General features: G+C 37.7%; 1 protein-coding gene across 1 annotated transcript in view; it reads left to right on the forward strand.

Annotated features, from left to right (window-relative positions):
* The first annotated feature begins 1,035 nt into the window (after positions 1 to 1,035).
* ACVR2A (activin A receptor type 2A) overlaps positions 1,036 to 16,920 on the forward strand; it is an 82,371-nt gene continuing 66,486 nt past the window's right edge. Inside the window, exon 1 of the mRNA XM_015068367.3 lies at positions 1,036 to 1,506. Within this exon, the coding sequence (XP_014923853.1) occupies positions 1,452 to 1,506 (55 nt within the window). The 5' untranslated portion in view covers positions 1,036 to 1,451. The remainder of the gene's footprint in view (positions 1,507 to 16,920) is intronic.

Here is a 16,920-nt window from a genome sequence, read left to right on the forward strand (position 1 = left end):
GTCGATCGAAATCAGATTTCCTCTTCGGCACATAATAAGTATCTGCGAACCTATTACGTGGAGAAGAGTTCTCAACACAATGCTTTGTGTATAAAAGGGATGGTGGGAATGCACTCAAATTGCACACGGTGATAACTGCCATGGATATCCTGACCGGGTTGACAGCCCATCCTCCACGAGTTTTTTCCCTTCTTTTCTTTTTTAGCCAAAAGACAAAACACTTAAGCAGTAGCTACAGGGTTGGGACGCGGAGCTAAGACTGGGGGCACAGACACCAGCTCGCGCGCACTGAGCTCCGCTCGGACTGGTTCACCCCGGCTTCCCCCGCGCCTCCGTGCGGACGAGGCGTCCCCCCAGAGGAAAGACAGGGTGCCGCAGACGCCCGTCGGAGTCACTGGCCACCCGCCCTGCCTCAGGCTCCTGTTCCTCTTGGGCTCCCACTGATCTTGCGAATGTACGCTCCAAAGAGACCAGCGGGGTGCGCGAGTAGAAAACCAGGCGATCCAGGTCCCCGATCGCATCCAGTCACCCACCCACTCGAGCCCCGCAGCCCAGCAGGCCCAGCAGGCCGGACGCCGAGGCCTCGCGGTAACGAGCCTCCATCCGCCCCGCCTCCTCGCCCTCCAGCCGGCCCCGCCCTCGCACTCACCCCTCCCCCGCTCCCGCCTCGCTTCCCCGACAATCTCCTCGCGCTCCCGGCCCGGCACGCGCGCTGCGCCCGGCCGCCGCTGCCGCCGCCGCCGTCGCCGCCGCCGCGGCGGAGCGTTTCTCCGCGGTGCCTGGCTTCCAGCTTCGGGCCGGAACCGGAAGTCTGGGGGGCGGGGCCGGCGGAGGCCAGGGGACCGAAAACGCGGCCGAGCCCGGAGCCCGGAGCCGGAGCCAGAGCCTGGACCAGAACTTGGCCGCCGCTTGCACCGCTGCCGCCGCCGCCGCCCGCTGCTCCTTCCCCGCGCCGCAGCTGCCTCGGCCGCCACGGCCGTGAGCTCGGCCGTCAGTGGTCCGCGGACTTTGGGTGTCCGGGTTGAAGGTCGGTCCGGACGTCGGACCCAGCTCGGTTCCCGGACTGTCCGGGCGGCAGCGGACGCCGCCGCCTCCTCGTCGCCTCAGCCTGGCGTTTTGTTCCGAGAGACCCAAGAGGCGAGCGGAGCTGACAGTGATTTTGACAGTGATTTAAACCCGCTTTTGTTGTTGTTGGCTTTTCGTTGTTTGGTTTTGTGTGTTGTGCGTGTGTGTGGCGGTTTTTCCCCCGTGGTGCATTTTTTTTTTTTATTGTTGTGCTCTCTCTTTTTTTTATTTTTTCCTTCTTAACCCCGTGAACGTTTTTTTGGTCGGGGCTTCCGAATATGTTTTATGACGGTTGATTTTACACCAGGAGGTTTGTCTCCGAGGAAGACCCAGGGAACTGGATATCTAGCGAGAACTTCCTACGGATTCCTCGGAGCCTCGGGAAAATGGGAGCTGCTGCAAAGTTGGCGTTTGCCGTCTTTCTTATCTCTTGTTCTTCAGGTAGGTGCATGGAGCCCGGCGCGGCGGGGCTGCTGCTGCTGCTGCCGCTGCCGCCGCTGCTGGCGGCCGCGGTTGTTGTTGGCCGAGGTTGTTGTTGGGTCGGCGAGCTCCAGTGGAGCCTGGGGAGGTTTTCCCCGACCCGGAGCCCCTCGGCTGCGACCCCCCAGGTCTGATTGTGATTTGGAAACCTCCGTGAATTTTTCTCGTTTAGAGTTAGGCTGGCGAACTGATAAGAGTGACTGCTCTGTTGTGGAAGTGAGAAAGTCATGGTTTGTGGCCATAACACTGGATGACAGCGCTGGTTGGGTTGCAGTTAAGCCACAGATACCACAAGTGACAATCTATGCAAAGGTTTGAGAACCGAAAGGCGTTTTCTGGAATGTCATTTACTGTGGCATTCTCCAAAATAAGGGTGTTTTATTTTAATCGTCTTTTAATTAGTGCTTCACCAGTGACTATCACGACAGAGATCAAGCCAGTTGTTACTTAATTTTGACCGTGAGAAACAATGCATCATATCAGCAATTTCATCTGGGTCTCCCTTTACGTTTTCTTCAACTTCACTGTCCAGCAGTGTTAAAAATAGTTGTAGTTGTTGTTGTTGGAGTATTAACAATAACCCAGTGCTGGAGAGGTATGCCTCCGTGTGTTGGTAATGTGCTGGCTTTCAACCACCATTTATGTGCTCTTTTCTGGCATAGATTTTGCTTACCTACGGAATACTTATTTTAAACGCGTTGTATTGAAGCATTGTTTTTGGTTTAGAGCAGCCATTTGAGATTGTTCATACTGTCAAATACACTATAATCATAAAATAGGTTTTGCCCAAGGTTGGAAGAATAATTTGGTCCTTTTATATTTGAAATTTTGATTTTGTGAGAACGTTCTATGCTTGCAACCAGTGGTTGGAAAACTATCTAGTCCTTTGTATTTGAAATTCTGTAAATGAATATATCATCTAGCTCAAAGGTGCAAATGTACATAACAGGAGAGTTTGTTTGATAGATGAAACAATTTTAAAGTCACAATGGATCTGTTTATCATAAAATTCAATATTCAGTTACTAGGTTGTGACAGAATTATAGGGGGGGGAAACGAATTGACAGGTTTCATGGCCATGTCTTTATCTCGTTTGCTACAGGGAAATTAGAGGGTGTTAGTCTTTTCTTTGTGTACCTCTGTGGTGTGTGTGTGTGTCCATCCTCCCAACCCTCCCCCCCCCTTTAATAGAATCTTTTGTAATGTATAGAATTTTGCTGAATGGTACATTTCCTTGTGGTTAATAAATGGATAAAGTCTAGTCTTATGTCTGTAGTGGTATTGATCAGTTCCGGGTGGGCTAAATGTGTTGTGAAATGGCGATCATTGCCAGAGATTAACCAAAGAATCATGTCTGTTTAAATGGAAGAAGGAACATGCTTAAGGCAGGCTGACAGTTCTTTTTGTGCACGGTTTGGGGAGGAAGATAAACAATGGTGTCTCTGAAATGAATGAATACCTTGATAACATTAAACCTTTTGCTTTTGTGACATGACTTAACTGTGTAGTTTTTATTTTTCCCGTAGTACTCTTTATCCTGTGTTCCTGTATGTTCTGGTTGGTAAACTCCTCTCGTTCAAATCCCTTTCTCTGATCTCCTGCCCTTGAGGAGGAGGGGCATCATGGCCACTGACCAAGGAATTGTGGACATTATTCCCTCCCAAACCCACCTGAGTCACACTAATTGGTGAAGGAGGTTATTCTTGAGCAGTCTCAAGGTATTACTTCTGGAAAAGCACGCTGTCGCTACAGATCTTACAGCTTCCTCTGCTTGGTTTGGAAGTAAAAAGAATTGAGCATTAGTTTTTTTGTAGGATCGTTTTAACTGGGCCAAGAGGTTAATAACTAAAATTTTAAAATACAGTAATTTTGTTGCTCTAGAGCATATATATATATATATATATATATAGCACACAGAATTACATAAAATTGCTACTAAATATTGTTGCATAGTTTTTTTTTCAAATAAAAATTCCTAGTTGAACTAAAATATAATTCTGCTGAAGATCATTGAAATCATCTGAAAGACTTTAATCCATGTTTATGTATGAAGATTTTAGTACTTAAAATATCTGATTTTTTTAAAAGGCTTTTGTTATGAATCAAATATACTCTAAAAAATTATTATGTTTCTTTTCCTAATTGATTTTTCTGTGTAATATGTAAATTTGGCATGCTGGAAGCATGAGGATGGCTATTTTTATGTGAATTAAAAAATTTTTCAAGTTGTCAGTTTTTAGTTTCTGGATTTTTTTTTTTTTTAAGCAAATGAGAAATGGTGGCAAAGAGCTCTTGTATTTCAGGATTTTTGGATGGACGTTTATTGTTTTCTTTAGTATTTTGTGGACTTTGATTTTTCAGTTTCTATCCTGTGTTATATATACTGGAGACTGATTTTGCAGACTGATTTTGCATATTCTGCGTTCTTGTAGAATATGGCCAAATATGTAATTTCTTTCTGTAATTCCAGGGGAAACATTTTGGAGTTTTTCCTTCATCCTCAAATGCCTTCAGCTTCCTTTTGTATTTGAATTTTTTCATTCTCCTTATCTTTCCTCAGATTCTGTTTCAAAACACAGATCTATTTCTCAGATTTTTATTTGTATGGTTTTAAAGCATTGTGGTTAATTTGTATCTTTCTTCATAATTCCTTAAACTGTGAAGCTGAGTTTAATACTTGATCTAGTACTTAGGTTTATCCTACCTAGAATGATGCAGCTATTGTGGTATTTGAATTGTACTGTATAAGTTGAGAATTTGTTTGGATTTCTGTGAGAGCTGAAGGAGTCCGGTCCATATAGTCCATGAAATAAGAACTGGAAATAAAGTAATTACCTGCATTTCCTTCACTTCAGTTAGACAATACTGTGTGTGTGTGTCTGTGTGTGTGTGTGGCCCGTGTGTGTTTCTGTGAGTGAGTGTATGTGCAGTTGGAGGGAGAATTGGCAGTACAGTGAATCTTCTGGAACTCTTCTGAACTTTGGCTAACAAGTGATAGATATTAAATGCTTTGTTTTCTACAGGCAGAATCTCTTAAATCTAGTCTGTGATCAAATTCAAATATAATATATTGGAACATTAAGACCATAAGAGAAACAAAATAAACTCCCTCTCCTACTAATTCATTTTGAATTTTTTTCTAAGACAGTAGTTCTCAAGCTTGGGTGTCTTTTGCTCCTTGCCCCTGCACCTCTCCCCCCAGGGGGCCTTTGAAGACATTTTTCCTTGTCACAATTGTGGGGGAGGGTGTGCTACTAGCATCTAGTGGGTAAAGGGCAGGGATTCTGCTAATCATCTCATAACGAACCGGACAGCCTTCCGAAGTGAAGGGTTATCTGGCTCAAAATGTCAATAGTATTGACAATAAGAAGGCTTATTTTAAACTTTTCATTTTTGAAAGCATTGGTATATTAGTAAAAGGGCTTTGCTTTCCTCTCCCATGGTCAATCATCCAAATTTTACAAGTACATGTTATTGATCTCCAGGTGACCTTGTATTGAGAGCTTCCATCTTTTATCTTTTAAAATTAGAATGATTATATTAGAGAAACAGACTATAGGTATGCACATTATTTCATCTTATTATACTTTAATGAAAATATTTTGTTGACTTACGAATAAACTCTCCAATCACTTTGCTGTGATGGAGAGTCCATGAAGACTGTATATTCATGAATAGGATGAATGATTGGTCAAGGTATCAAGTTTAATTATATTTGCCTTTGATCCAGTAGTGTCTTTGCTGTAATAATCGTCTTTAAGGATATTTCCTTTTATCCTTATTAAAATCAGTGTCTGGACTGTGTGGTGGCAACAGGATTATGTGTGAGAGAAAGAGATGAGCATGGTGCCTGTAAGTTTCATATGGAAGAAATATGTCTACTTTTAAATGTCTGTGAAAGGTTTCAGAGTATAAATTCAGGGTTTTTTAAAAGGGTATTTCATCTTTTTAGATAACTTTAATTGGAAGAAATATTTATTTATTTTTGAGAGAGAGAGAGCGTGTGTTGTGTGTGTGTGTGTGTGTGCGCACACGCACGCGAGCAGGGGAAAGCAGAGAGAGAGGGAGAGAGAGAATTTTAAGCAGGCTCCACACTCTGTGTGGAGCCCAACGTGGACTCCATCTCATGACCCTAAGATCATGACCTGAGCTGAAATCAAGAGTCGGACGCTGGACTGAGCAACCCACGTGCCCCAATTTGAAGAAACTTTTAAAGTAGTTTCTTAATTACATAATTTTCTGAAGAACCATTGGCTGGGTTTTGGTTATCATTAGGCTCATGTAGGGTATACTAATTAATATTCTGTGCTCTATCACAGACCCTTGTCCTTTTTAAGGTTAAAATTTGACCATAATTAATAAGTGCTTACTTTGTTTTGAAATCTGGTTTTAAGGAAGTTAACCAGCCAGGTAAGGATTAAAGTGAAAAAGTTTAAGTAGCACTACACCAGTGAAAGGAAAAATTCTGAAATCTCTCCCACAACAAGTATGCAAATACGCCTTATACTATCTTTGTAACACTTCCCCATACATATATATCTCTGGTACTATTGACATTTTTACCTTTTGGGTTTACCAGACTCCTTGTTTCATGAGAAATAAAGCATAACTAAACCAAATGAGATTTTAATAATCTCTAAATGTTCCTTTAGATTCTAAAACTATTTTGTTGCTTTTTTACTTTTGTAAGTAGTGTACTCTTATATCTCATCTTTGGTGTCTCAGAAATCTGTGATTTAAATTTGTCTTTTCATGTTCTTTTATGTTGCTACTTGTCAAAGTAAGGTTAGCAGTGTTTGATATTGGGGTCACTAGTACTCCTTCACTTTTTATTCCATATTCTGTAATTTATAATCTCTTCTGTTCCCTTTCCACTTTCTGCCTTCTTTGTTTACTCTCTTCCCGGCCTGCTCCCCACTGTTCCTTCTGTACTTCCCTAAAACTATAGGCTGCTTGCTTGTGGAACCCACTTGTTGCTTAGCATCAGGGGTGGCTCAAGAGGGCACACCCATGGTTTAAATGAAAACAGGTTCAATTTAGGATGTTTGAGGATTAACCAGATAGTCTTTTCCACTGTTCTTTAAATTGTTGGTTTCTGGAATACCACACACACACACACACACACACACACACACACTTACACTTGGGAGTAGTGTTACTCTCTTGGAATCAAATGACCTGAACTGTAGATTGCTCTTACACCCTTTTTAATATTCTGGTTTTCTTTAACTCTTTGTTTTTTTCAGAAAGTCTGTCTTTTGTTATTATTCATTCATCATCTCTGTTTAAGCCAAAATTTGACCAGACCAGAGAATATATTTATTGCTACAGCCGGGACCACATCAGACTTCCTCTGTGGTAGATTTAATTTTGTTAGGTTATGATAGTCATGTCTAGACAGAACATTGATTTCAAATTGACTATTGAACATGAAAGTTCCAGGAATAGTGTATAGGGGAAGGAGAAAGAGAAGTCAAGAGGTAAGAAAACTACTGTAGATAGCAATTGACTTTCCGTCATTCTCCAACTGGATTTCTGTTAGGCACTTGCGTATACCCAAATGCATCTAGTAGTCACATTTAATAAAGGGATCTAAAGGAAATGTATTGTTGTCTTTGAGGTTCGATTTTTAAAAACTGTTAAATGGTGGGCTTAAAGGAAAAAAATGGGAGGTTCTTACGGATACTGGACAAGAATGTGGTCGTGGTGTCAGTGGACTTTGGTTCTGGTGCCAGCACTGCCACTGTCCAGCTCATTCATCATTTCTCTTACCTGAATTATTGTTGCACTTTTCTAGTTAAGACTACCTAGGTTCTTGTCACTACTTCCTCTTCCATTCCATCCACATATGACTTCCAGATTGATCTCATTAAAAGATAAATCTAAATATGTCACTCCTACTTAAAATGTTTCACTATGAGTCACCTTTAGCATGAAACCCAAAGTCTTGGAATGGCATGTACTTAGAATGGTGTTTTATCATTGGTTCCTGCATGTTTTCTCTAACATCTTAGTATATTGGTTGGCTAAGGGAGTTATATTTCCCTGGTTTACATCCTGGCTTCACAGTTTGACCTTGGGCAAATCACTTCACTTTTTGTGCTTCAGTTTGTCATCTACAAAATGGGTATATTAACAGTGCCTACTTGAGAGAGTGGTTTGAAGATTAAATATCACATAAATACTAGGTATTCTGATGTGGCTCCTCCTTAGTGTGACTCCTATATTCCAGCTGTACAAAGTTGACTTGCAGTTTTTTGAATGTGTCCTCCTTTATTGTGTATCAGTATGGTACCTTTGTATATGTTGTTTCTTCATCCTTTACCTGGCTAACTCCTAAATTTTTACGACTGAGAAATATCCCCTCTTTGGAAGCAGGTTTTTTTTTGCCACCCAACCCAGATTGAGCTAGTTACTTTCTGTTCTTCTAAATGATCTTGATTCCAGCAATTATTGCAAATGTTTATTTGCCTGTATATACTTTAGACTATGAGCTCTCCGAAGACCTCTTTATCTACAGACCCAGTCCTAGAATCTGGCACACATTAGGTGCTGAGCAAATGTTTAGTGAATGAATGAAGTGAAATTTTTTAATTTCTGGGCCTGAATTTTCTTTTATGTACTAAAGCAATAAACTTGGATTAGATTATTCCTGGACTTTTTTTCTGTCTCTAAAAGCTTTATGATTCTATAATCCTAAGGTTAGAGTTTAATAGTGATATTTTATTAAGAAAAAATGATTTTGCTGGTTGTTGTTTTGCTGCTGTCCTTAAGTTCTCTTCATTTTTTTGAAATGCTGTGTTTCTGATCCTTAGACTAAATATTTTAATGTAATTGGAATTGCAGAGATATCGAAGGCATCTTAGAGAGCATCAAGTTCTGTGACTTTCAGCTTTTTTGACCATAACTCACAATAAGAAATGACACATTGCATCATGACTCAGTTCCCTTAAACATAAATATGTATATGTATTAGAAATATTTTTGTGAACTTGTACTATGTGTAAGACTTTTATTTATTTTTATATTCGATTTCACTATTTTTTTTTGTTGTGATCCATTAATTCAGTGATCAACTAATGGGTTGATCTAACCTCCTAAGAAATAGTGACCTACCTAGTTCAACAATTCCTTATTCTCTCCACCCAATATTCTGACTAGAGAAGGAAACTACAAAGTAAATATGTGCAGTGAAAAATATGGGAGCTGAAAGATGTGCTCATTATTTAATCTACAATAGAGAATGTGTACTTATGTACAGAATATAGGGAAAACTTCCCAAGGGAGAACATGGACCTGCTCTAAGCTGTTGTCTCTTCTGGATTCGCTGGATAAATTAAGCACACATAAAGTTGTTAAAACAAAATTAGATTGTAATTTTGAAGAGTTCAGATTCCCCCCCCCCCCCCCCCAATGAAAGGCTTGCTGGAGGACATAGATAGATCCTAATAATAGGGAAAAAAAATAATCTTGGCAGGTAGTTGAGAGGGATGTTCATCTTAATATGAAGGAAAATGTACAAAATAGTATCATTAACACAGAGAACATTTGACAATAAACCTGACCATGATGGAAGGCAAGTTGAAATGAAGGAATTTTGACTAACTCTGAGGAAGAGATTTATGAGATGAGAAGATGTTTATAATTGCTAGAAGAAGTAAAACAATCTTAGTCAAGGGGGTTCAATCAGATGAAAGGTAATTAAAACTAAGAGGGGATAGGAGTGGATGATACAGATCTTGAGGATGTTTCAAATATATAAAAATGTGGAATATAGAAGAGCAATTTGGTAGCACTGCTAAATAAAATTGGTAAGGAAATAAACCAGGAGAAAATAGGGTGCATTTTCATAACTAAAGAGATTCTAAAGACAGATACGGATTTAGATTATAAGCACAAATGAAAATACAGACATAGATTTGGAATAATAAGAGTACACAGGAAACGTGAGTACGTGTGATATTCTTTTACGGGGCAGAGACACTGATGGAAAAGTCTTCATTGTATAGTTAAAGAATTCTAAGCACTCGTGGCTCAATATGTTGTTTGTGTTAAATAATGGTCAGATTACAGTAATTGCAATTATTGCTCATACTGGCCATCCAGATTATATTCTTTGAAATCTTCGTGAGGCATTTTCCTCACAGTAGATCTTGGTTCTGTATAAGTAGATGTAGAAACTTTTCTGACTTGATATATGCTGTTCATGTCTGAATCCTAAACCTTTTCAATATCATTCTTTTGGACTAGATAAAAGCACTTTTTTCTTCAGTTAACTATTTTCTTAGTAGCTCTTGTTACATTGGGAATCATTTTATTCTCTAATTTGCTGAAGAAAAGTAAAGCAATAAGATAATTATTAGAAGTTCCCATTAGGGAGTGGTTGCTTTTTAAAAGATTTGAAAAATGAACCATCTTTACATATTGTAATAAAAATAATCTATCTATGTATAAAGCTTTGAGAAAGGAATTTTCCTACTTAAGATTTCAAACTTTATAATATATACTTTATAGAAATGAAACCTTTATTAGGAAATATCTGTGGGTCTTCACATCTTTATGACTATACATAAGTCAAGCTTGCTCCAAAGCATTATTTTAAGAAACCAGGGCAGGGCAAATTATGAGATCTTGGCAAGTTTCTAAACCTCTTAGATTAATTTTTTAAATTTGTAAACCACGATGTATTAAATGAAGTAACATGCCACATAACAGTAAATGGTTTATAGTAGATGTTAACATACACATATTAGCTTCTAATCTGTGTTTAAGTATTATTTTTAAGAATATAATCTGTAAAAACATTTAAAAATATAGATTCATTTCTTGGAATATGTTTTTTAATTTGCTGGTAAGTTACTTATCAGTCAATATGAAATAATATTCTGACTAAATGATTCAGCCAAAGAAAATATCACTAAAGAGTGCCAAATAGGAGCCAGGAAATATCTAGAACATTCAGATAAGTTTTTTTTTTTCTTTATGAAGAGTTCTTTAAGGTCTCCTTGTTCGAGCATGCATTAAAAGGAAACATTGGAGTACATTTTCATTTCTATTTATTGGAATTTAAAATATTTTTCTTAGTTTCACTTAAACCTTAAGTGTTTCAAAATTTTTCATGTAAAAGTAAAGTCTTGAAAGATTCTTAAGTCTCTTATAGGGTAACAGCTGCAAGCTTTGAAAACATAATCATTTAAGTTTTGAGATCAGTATTTTGAATGTGGTATAATATTTTGGACTAAAACTTAAGAGTCTCATTCAAATTCCTACTTTGCTACTTACTCTTCTTTTACCTTGGCAATCACTAAGATTTCATTTTACTCATCTCTAAATTAAAGAGGATGAAATAAGTATTCATTTATTAACAAATATTGAACTACATGCTAGACACCGCTAAGTGCTTGGGATGCAGCACTGAACAAGACAGATATGATTATGTGCTTATGGAGCTTATAGTCTTAAAGTAAGTAGCCAAATGAATAAAAATAATTACAAATCATCATATGAGTTCTGACAGAAACAAACAGGGCCCTGACAGGGTAACTCTTTATTCGCCTCACTTCACATACCAGAAATCTCTAGTTACTTAGTTTATCTGCCTATTTACCATCTGCACTTTCCACTACTGGAGTGTACACTCTAAGAGGGGGGTCTCACCTTTATTACAGTACCCTCAGGGGATGCACAGTTTCCAGAACAGAATAGAAAGAAGCTCAGTAAATGTTTGTCTGCCTGAGGAAGTGAATGCAGGCTTGGGACTGGAGAGATAGACTGGGACCAGATCATGCAGGGGCTTTGATCTAATGTGGGAAGGAGTTAGAATAAAATCCAAAGGGCAGCGGGAAGCAGAGTTTTAAGGAGGAACTGGATCTGGGTTATGTGTTAAGATCACTTTGGCAGCTCTCTGGAAAATCTGTTGGAGATATGTAGAAGTGAAGAGGTGAGATTAGGAGGCTGTTACATCAACCTAAACTGGAGAGACTCTCCAAGACCCTTCTAGCTTTGAACATTCTCTGTATTCTAAAACTTGCCTACACTTAGCCAGTCTTCCTCTCAGATTTTCTTAGTCACCTCATATTCGCCCTGCTTATTCCTTAAAAAGAAGGGATAGGCTTATTGTGCACCTGAGGACTTTGAATACAACATCTAAAAAAAAAAACAAAAAACTCTTAAAAAAGAGATAATAAAACACAGACCAGAGTTTATTGAATTTTTGTGGCTAGTGCCTACATTTAGATTTTGTACATCTGCTAATTCATATTCTTATTTACTAACCATTTCTAGTTCTCTGAAATTTTGACTTTACTCCTTTTCGTATGCCTATATTTTCACAAGATCACCTCTTTATTGTTTTAAACATGTAACATAGTTACTGTTGGTATGGTTGAAGATTCAGAAGTAGAAACAGCATACTTTGTATCTTAATTCTTAGGAGTTTGATATCTTTACAGGTTATTGAGGTCTTAACAATAAAGGCTGAAAGGATAGTTAATACTATGGGTCCTTATTTTTATTCAGGGCTGTGGCCTCTAAGTAGTCAGCTTGAATATTTTTATCTGTGAAAGATTTCAAACCTCTACTGTTGGTAGGAGGGGGAGGTAGTGCTTGGCACAGGGAAATCAACTCTATATTGGCAGAAGTTCAGCAGCAGCATCTCTGACTAGGAAAAACTGTATTATTACACAGAGATAAAACCAGAAGAAACATTAAACTTTACCGAATTTAAAAGTATAGTGGTAGCTGCCTCTTTTCATTTGGTTTCTTTCATTATGGAAGCAGGTAAAGCTGTCTTTGGTAAGCCACCTTCTATAAAGAAGTGTAGTTTTACCCTGTAAATATTATAAATAGGTCATTTTATTTATTATTACCTTAAAGTAGTTCTTGAAAAATAACTGGTTTGGTAGGTTTTGTGTTAATTGGTAGTGGAATTTCATAGTGTATTATTTGTGAATAGAAATTGCTAAGTGTTTTTATTTAAGCTAAGACCTGAAACTGCTTGTGTAAGTATACTTTAAAATGGTATGGGGAGAAGTGAAAAGTCAAAGTTAAAAGAGAATGGTAAATAGTGAGCAAAGGCAGTTGTGAGATAACTAACTTATACAAGATAGGCATGATAATAGTAAAGCAATTTGATCAGTAGACATTCAGAAGTAGAATAAAACGTCTTTCTGTGTGATGGGGAAAATGATTAAATAGCTCCTGATCATCCTTTCATTTTACATAAATATTACATAACAAATCTTACCAGCTGACGTTTTTTAATTCTCTTCTTTATTTCTTTAGAGATACATACATCTGGTTTGGGTGTTGAATTAGGAAATTAATTGCTAATTGTTTGTTAAAATGTAAATAGAAACTGCCTGTTTGCTGAGAGGGCTAGAAATAATAGAAACAATTAAATTAGGAGGCTTTAACTGCTGAGAGGGCCTAACAGACAGTCAGGTACTATTTTTTCTAGTAACTGCCTCTATCAGTATGATTTTTTGAGGAATAAGCTATTCAAGCTCATGCTCACTTCTGAAGGATGGAGTAAAATTAAAAGATTAGGGTCAGAGAAGAAGAGTGTTGGTTATACTTTTAACGTTTTGAATCAGTGAAGGGTGGTTTTGATCTTTTGTCCACAGATCTTATCTTTCACTACTACAGCCTTAGAATAACCTCACACCAAGAATTGTAACCTAGTTAGCAACATACATTTAGCAGCTTGATTAAACAATATTTTAAAATTAATATCTGGTCTTGTTTTCATTATAGGTAAAGATATCAGCTCACTAAGCCAGAGAGCAGAAGAAATCAGAAGAGCCCAGTCTGTTACAGATTATAGAATTTTCTACCATTGAAACCTGTTGGCCAGTAAGGGTTAGTTAATAGAGATAAAAGCTAATCTTGTTGGTACAAATATAGCTGTTGGTTAAAACAGAATGATTTTCTCAAAAACAAATAGTAGTAAGAACGTTCTTTATTTTAAATTCAGTGAAAGTAATTAATTATGCACTTCTTGGACTGATATAGTAGAAAGAGCAGGCATTCTTAGGGAGAAAATTGGGTGTTGGGCCTTTTTTTTTTTAAATCATGGTGTGATATACTGTGTGGATTTGGGAAAATTCTGTCATCTTCATCTGTAAAATGGAGTTTATTATACCCCTACCTTACAGGAGTACAGTGAGGATCCAAGGCTATATACACAAATGCAAGCACACTCACATAATACACTTGAAACTTTTTAAACTTTGAAATATTATTACAGATATTTGTAATCAATGCAATGACTTTTTTAAGGAAAGCAGTAGAATGCTAGGTTCAAGTGAACTGTAACAGTTTTAAATCAGACTTTGTGATTCTTCATCAGTAGACATTATTTATCTTTACATTGTGAATAAAGAGATTAATTCTACAAAAAACTGAATATACAATAAAATATTAGAGGAATGTATAATCCTTACAGTGACCTTAAAGTCATTGCTTGATATGGCCCTTCTCCAACTTCATCTTTTGCCACCTTATTTGTTCCCACAACAAACCAAGTGCTTTTTATTCCGCCTAGCTTTTGTTTTCACTTGCCTTCCATGAATACTTATGAGGGGGGAACCATCTCTGACTTATTCACTCTAGTTTTCCCAGTGTCTGACACATAAAGAGTGTTTAAACGATATTTGTGAATGAATGTTGAATCCTTTCAAATACCAAGGAGTTCACAAACTTTTTAGTAAAGTGACAGATAGTAAATATTTTGGGCAGTCTCTTTTGCAACTATTTGCTACTAATTTTAACACAGAAACATTTATAGGCAATACATAAATGAATGAATGTGACTGTGTTCTCAAACCCACAAACCTGAGATCAAGAGTCACATGCTCCTCTGACTGAGCTGGCTAGGCACTCTCCAGGTGACTGTTCTAATAAAACTTTATTTATAAATACTGGAATTTGAATTTTATGTAATGTTCCTGTGTCATAAAATATTCTTTTGTTTTTTTTCACCCATTTAAAAATGTAAAAACCATTGTTTAGGGGCTATAGTAAAATAGGCTGCAGGCTAGATTTGACCCCACAGGCAGTAGTTTACCAGCCTCTGACATAGGACATTGTATAAATAGCACCCCTTTCCCAATTTAGAAATGTTTTATGTTTTAAAAACTTTGGAACCTAGGAAGAATTTTCTTATAGAATCATTGTCGTATATGTTGGTTAAGTTCCCAGACTAATATCTGAGCCTTTTTTTTTACCTCTAGTGTTCTTTATTCCAGCAGTACAACTCTGCTCCCCAGCAATAACATTGTTTCTGAGAGAATATGCGTATAGAATTCTTTCTTGGACCAGAAGAAAAATAGATTCTTCCAGCACCAGCAGAATTTCCTTCTTTCTGAATCCCTCCTTTTCTACCTGCTGGGCTTTGCATCCTGGGAAGTATCTGGCTCCCTGGGGCTCCAGTATGGTGGTATGATGACAAGAATAAAAAGAGCTTCCTGTATGTGATTAGGGAGGAGGGCATGGAGGGAAAAGAGTTCCAGGGGGAGCAGAGAGAAAAAAGAAAATAGAAAGTATTAGAGTGATCATACATAGTAAGGGTAGTATTTTGTGAAACTTCAGTTATGTGTGTGATTATATGCACATATGTGCTGGGTCATAATGAAAAATGTGTTTCTTACTGTGGTTCGTAGTCATAAAGTTTGAAAATTTATACTTTAAGGGTTTAAGATACTAATCCTGAGATCTTCCCCCCACCCGCTTATTGTATATGAGACCAAAATGAAAAATTGAAAGTCTTACCGCTTGCTACAGTGTGTTTTGGGTACCAAGTTACTTCATGAGGTAGTTATCTGTTTAATAGATGAGAAGGCAGGATCTTAAACTAATAAGCTTCAGAAGTGATATTCATATAGACACTTACCTTACCTGTATTTTAGAATATGCACTTCTTCCATCATACTGTGTGGTTTTGCTTGTAGGGAAAGAAGCTATATATGACTTCCATTGTGTTACAGAGGACAAAAAATATCTCAGTTGGTGGCAACTCACCAGATTTCTCGAGACAGGGCATTGGCTTAAGTATTAGGACAGGGTTGTAGGAAGAAAATGGTTAGGAACTCTGTATGAAGAGTGATAGGATGTGTAAGAAAGTAGAGGGCTCTGTCATTTTGCCTTTATTTTTCCTTTTCTTCCTCTCTGTACTGCTAGCCCTGCTCTTTCATACCTCACTAGCAGTGTTAGCTCTTAACTAATATCAGAAACAAGGGCTAGAGGATGAGGTTTAGTGAGGAAGAGTAATATAATCTTGTCTTTAGTTGAAAGGAGAATAAGGAGGGAAACCCAAGTAGCAAGGCCACCTGGCCACCTGAACGGGTTCGCTATTCTCAGGTGGCGATTTATAAGTGGGTATAAGTAAAACAGGGACTGCTACTAATCATGTTACAAGCAGAAGTCTAGGCGTTGGAGACTAGTAGCTTTGATATGCTAATTTAAAATAGTTCCTTTCCAGTTACTAAGGAGAAGCTTCTCTTAAACAATACTTGGTTAGTCCAGATTTAGTTACCCATTTTAAGTAGTTAAAAATTATATTAAATGTCTAAGACATTTCTGTTTCTCTTATATATTTTGTTAGCAAGTATGGTGAAAACTAATTTATGATGATTCTGATCTCTAACTTGATTTACAATTGTCTTGGGAAGAAAAAGATTGATAGGAAGGCTATTGTTCTTAACTAGAAAAGTAACAAAACCATAGCAGACAGATAGATACCTGGTTAATTGAATGGAAAGATGACATAAAAAATATGTTAATCTTTGTCAGGCTGAGTTGGGAGTTTTGATTTTCCAATGGGAATTACTAATTTATATATAGAATTAGTTTCAACTGGTAATATCTGAAGACATGGACTTAATATTTTTTAGCCCTGTTGGTTACTCCTATGGTAGTGCTTACCATATTCTGTATTAGAATTGCTTCTTAATGTGTCCATATACTAGCTGACACTGAATTCTTTTAGATTCTTTCAGTATAGTGCTTAGTGCTGAAGGTAGGTATAAGAGCCCTGGAGCCAGAGTGCCTGGTTTTGTATCCCGGCTGCATTATTTTCTGGCGCTGTGATGAAGTTCTTTTTCTCATCTGGAAAATGGAGATAATATGGTACTTTATACAGTTGTTATTAAGTGTAGATGAGTTAATATATGTAAAGTGCTTCGAATGATATCTGGCACACAGTAAAGTTTCTAAATAACTCAGTGAAAATATTAGTTGAAAGATAAGACTGGAAGAAAATACTTGCAATATTTGGTAATAGCTGATAAAGGACTATTGTCCTCAATAAACAAAGAACTCTTAGAACTCAATAAGAAGAAAACAAACAACCAGATTTAAAAATGGGCCAAAGACCTT

Source organism: Acinonyx jubatus, chromosome C1, assembly GCF_027475565.1.
Source record: "Acinonyx jubatus isolate Ajub_Pintada_27869175 chromosome C1, VMU_Ajub_asm_v1.0, whole genome shotgun sequence".
In the NCBI taxonomy this organism is placed as follows: Eukaryota; Metazoa; Chordata; class Mammalia; order Carnivora; family Felidae; genus Acinonyx; species Acinonyx jubatus.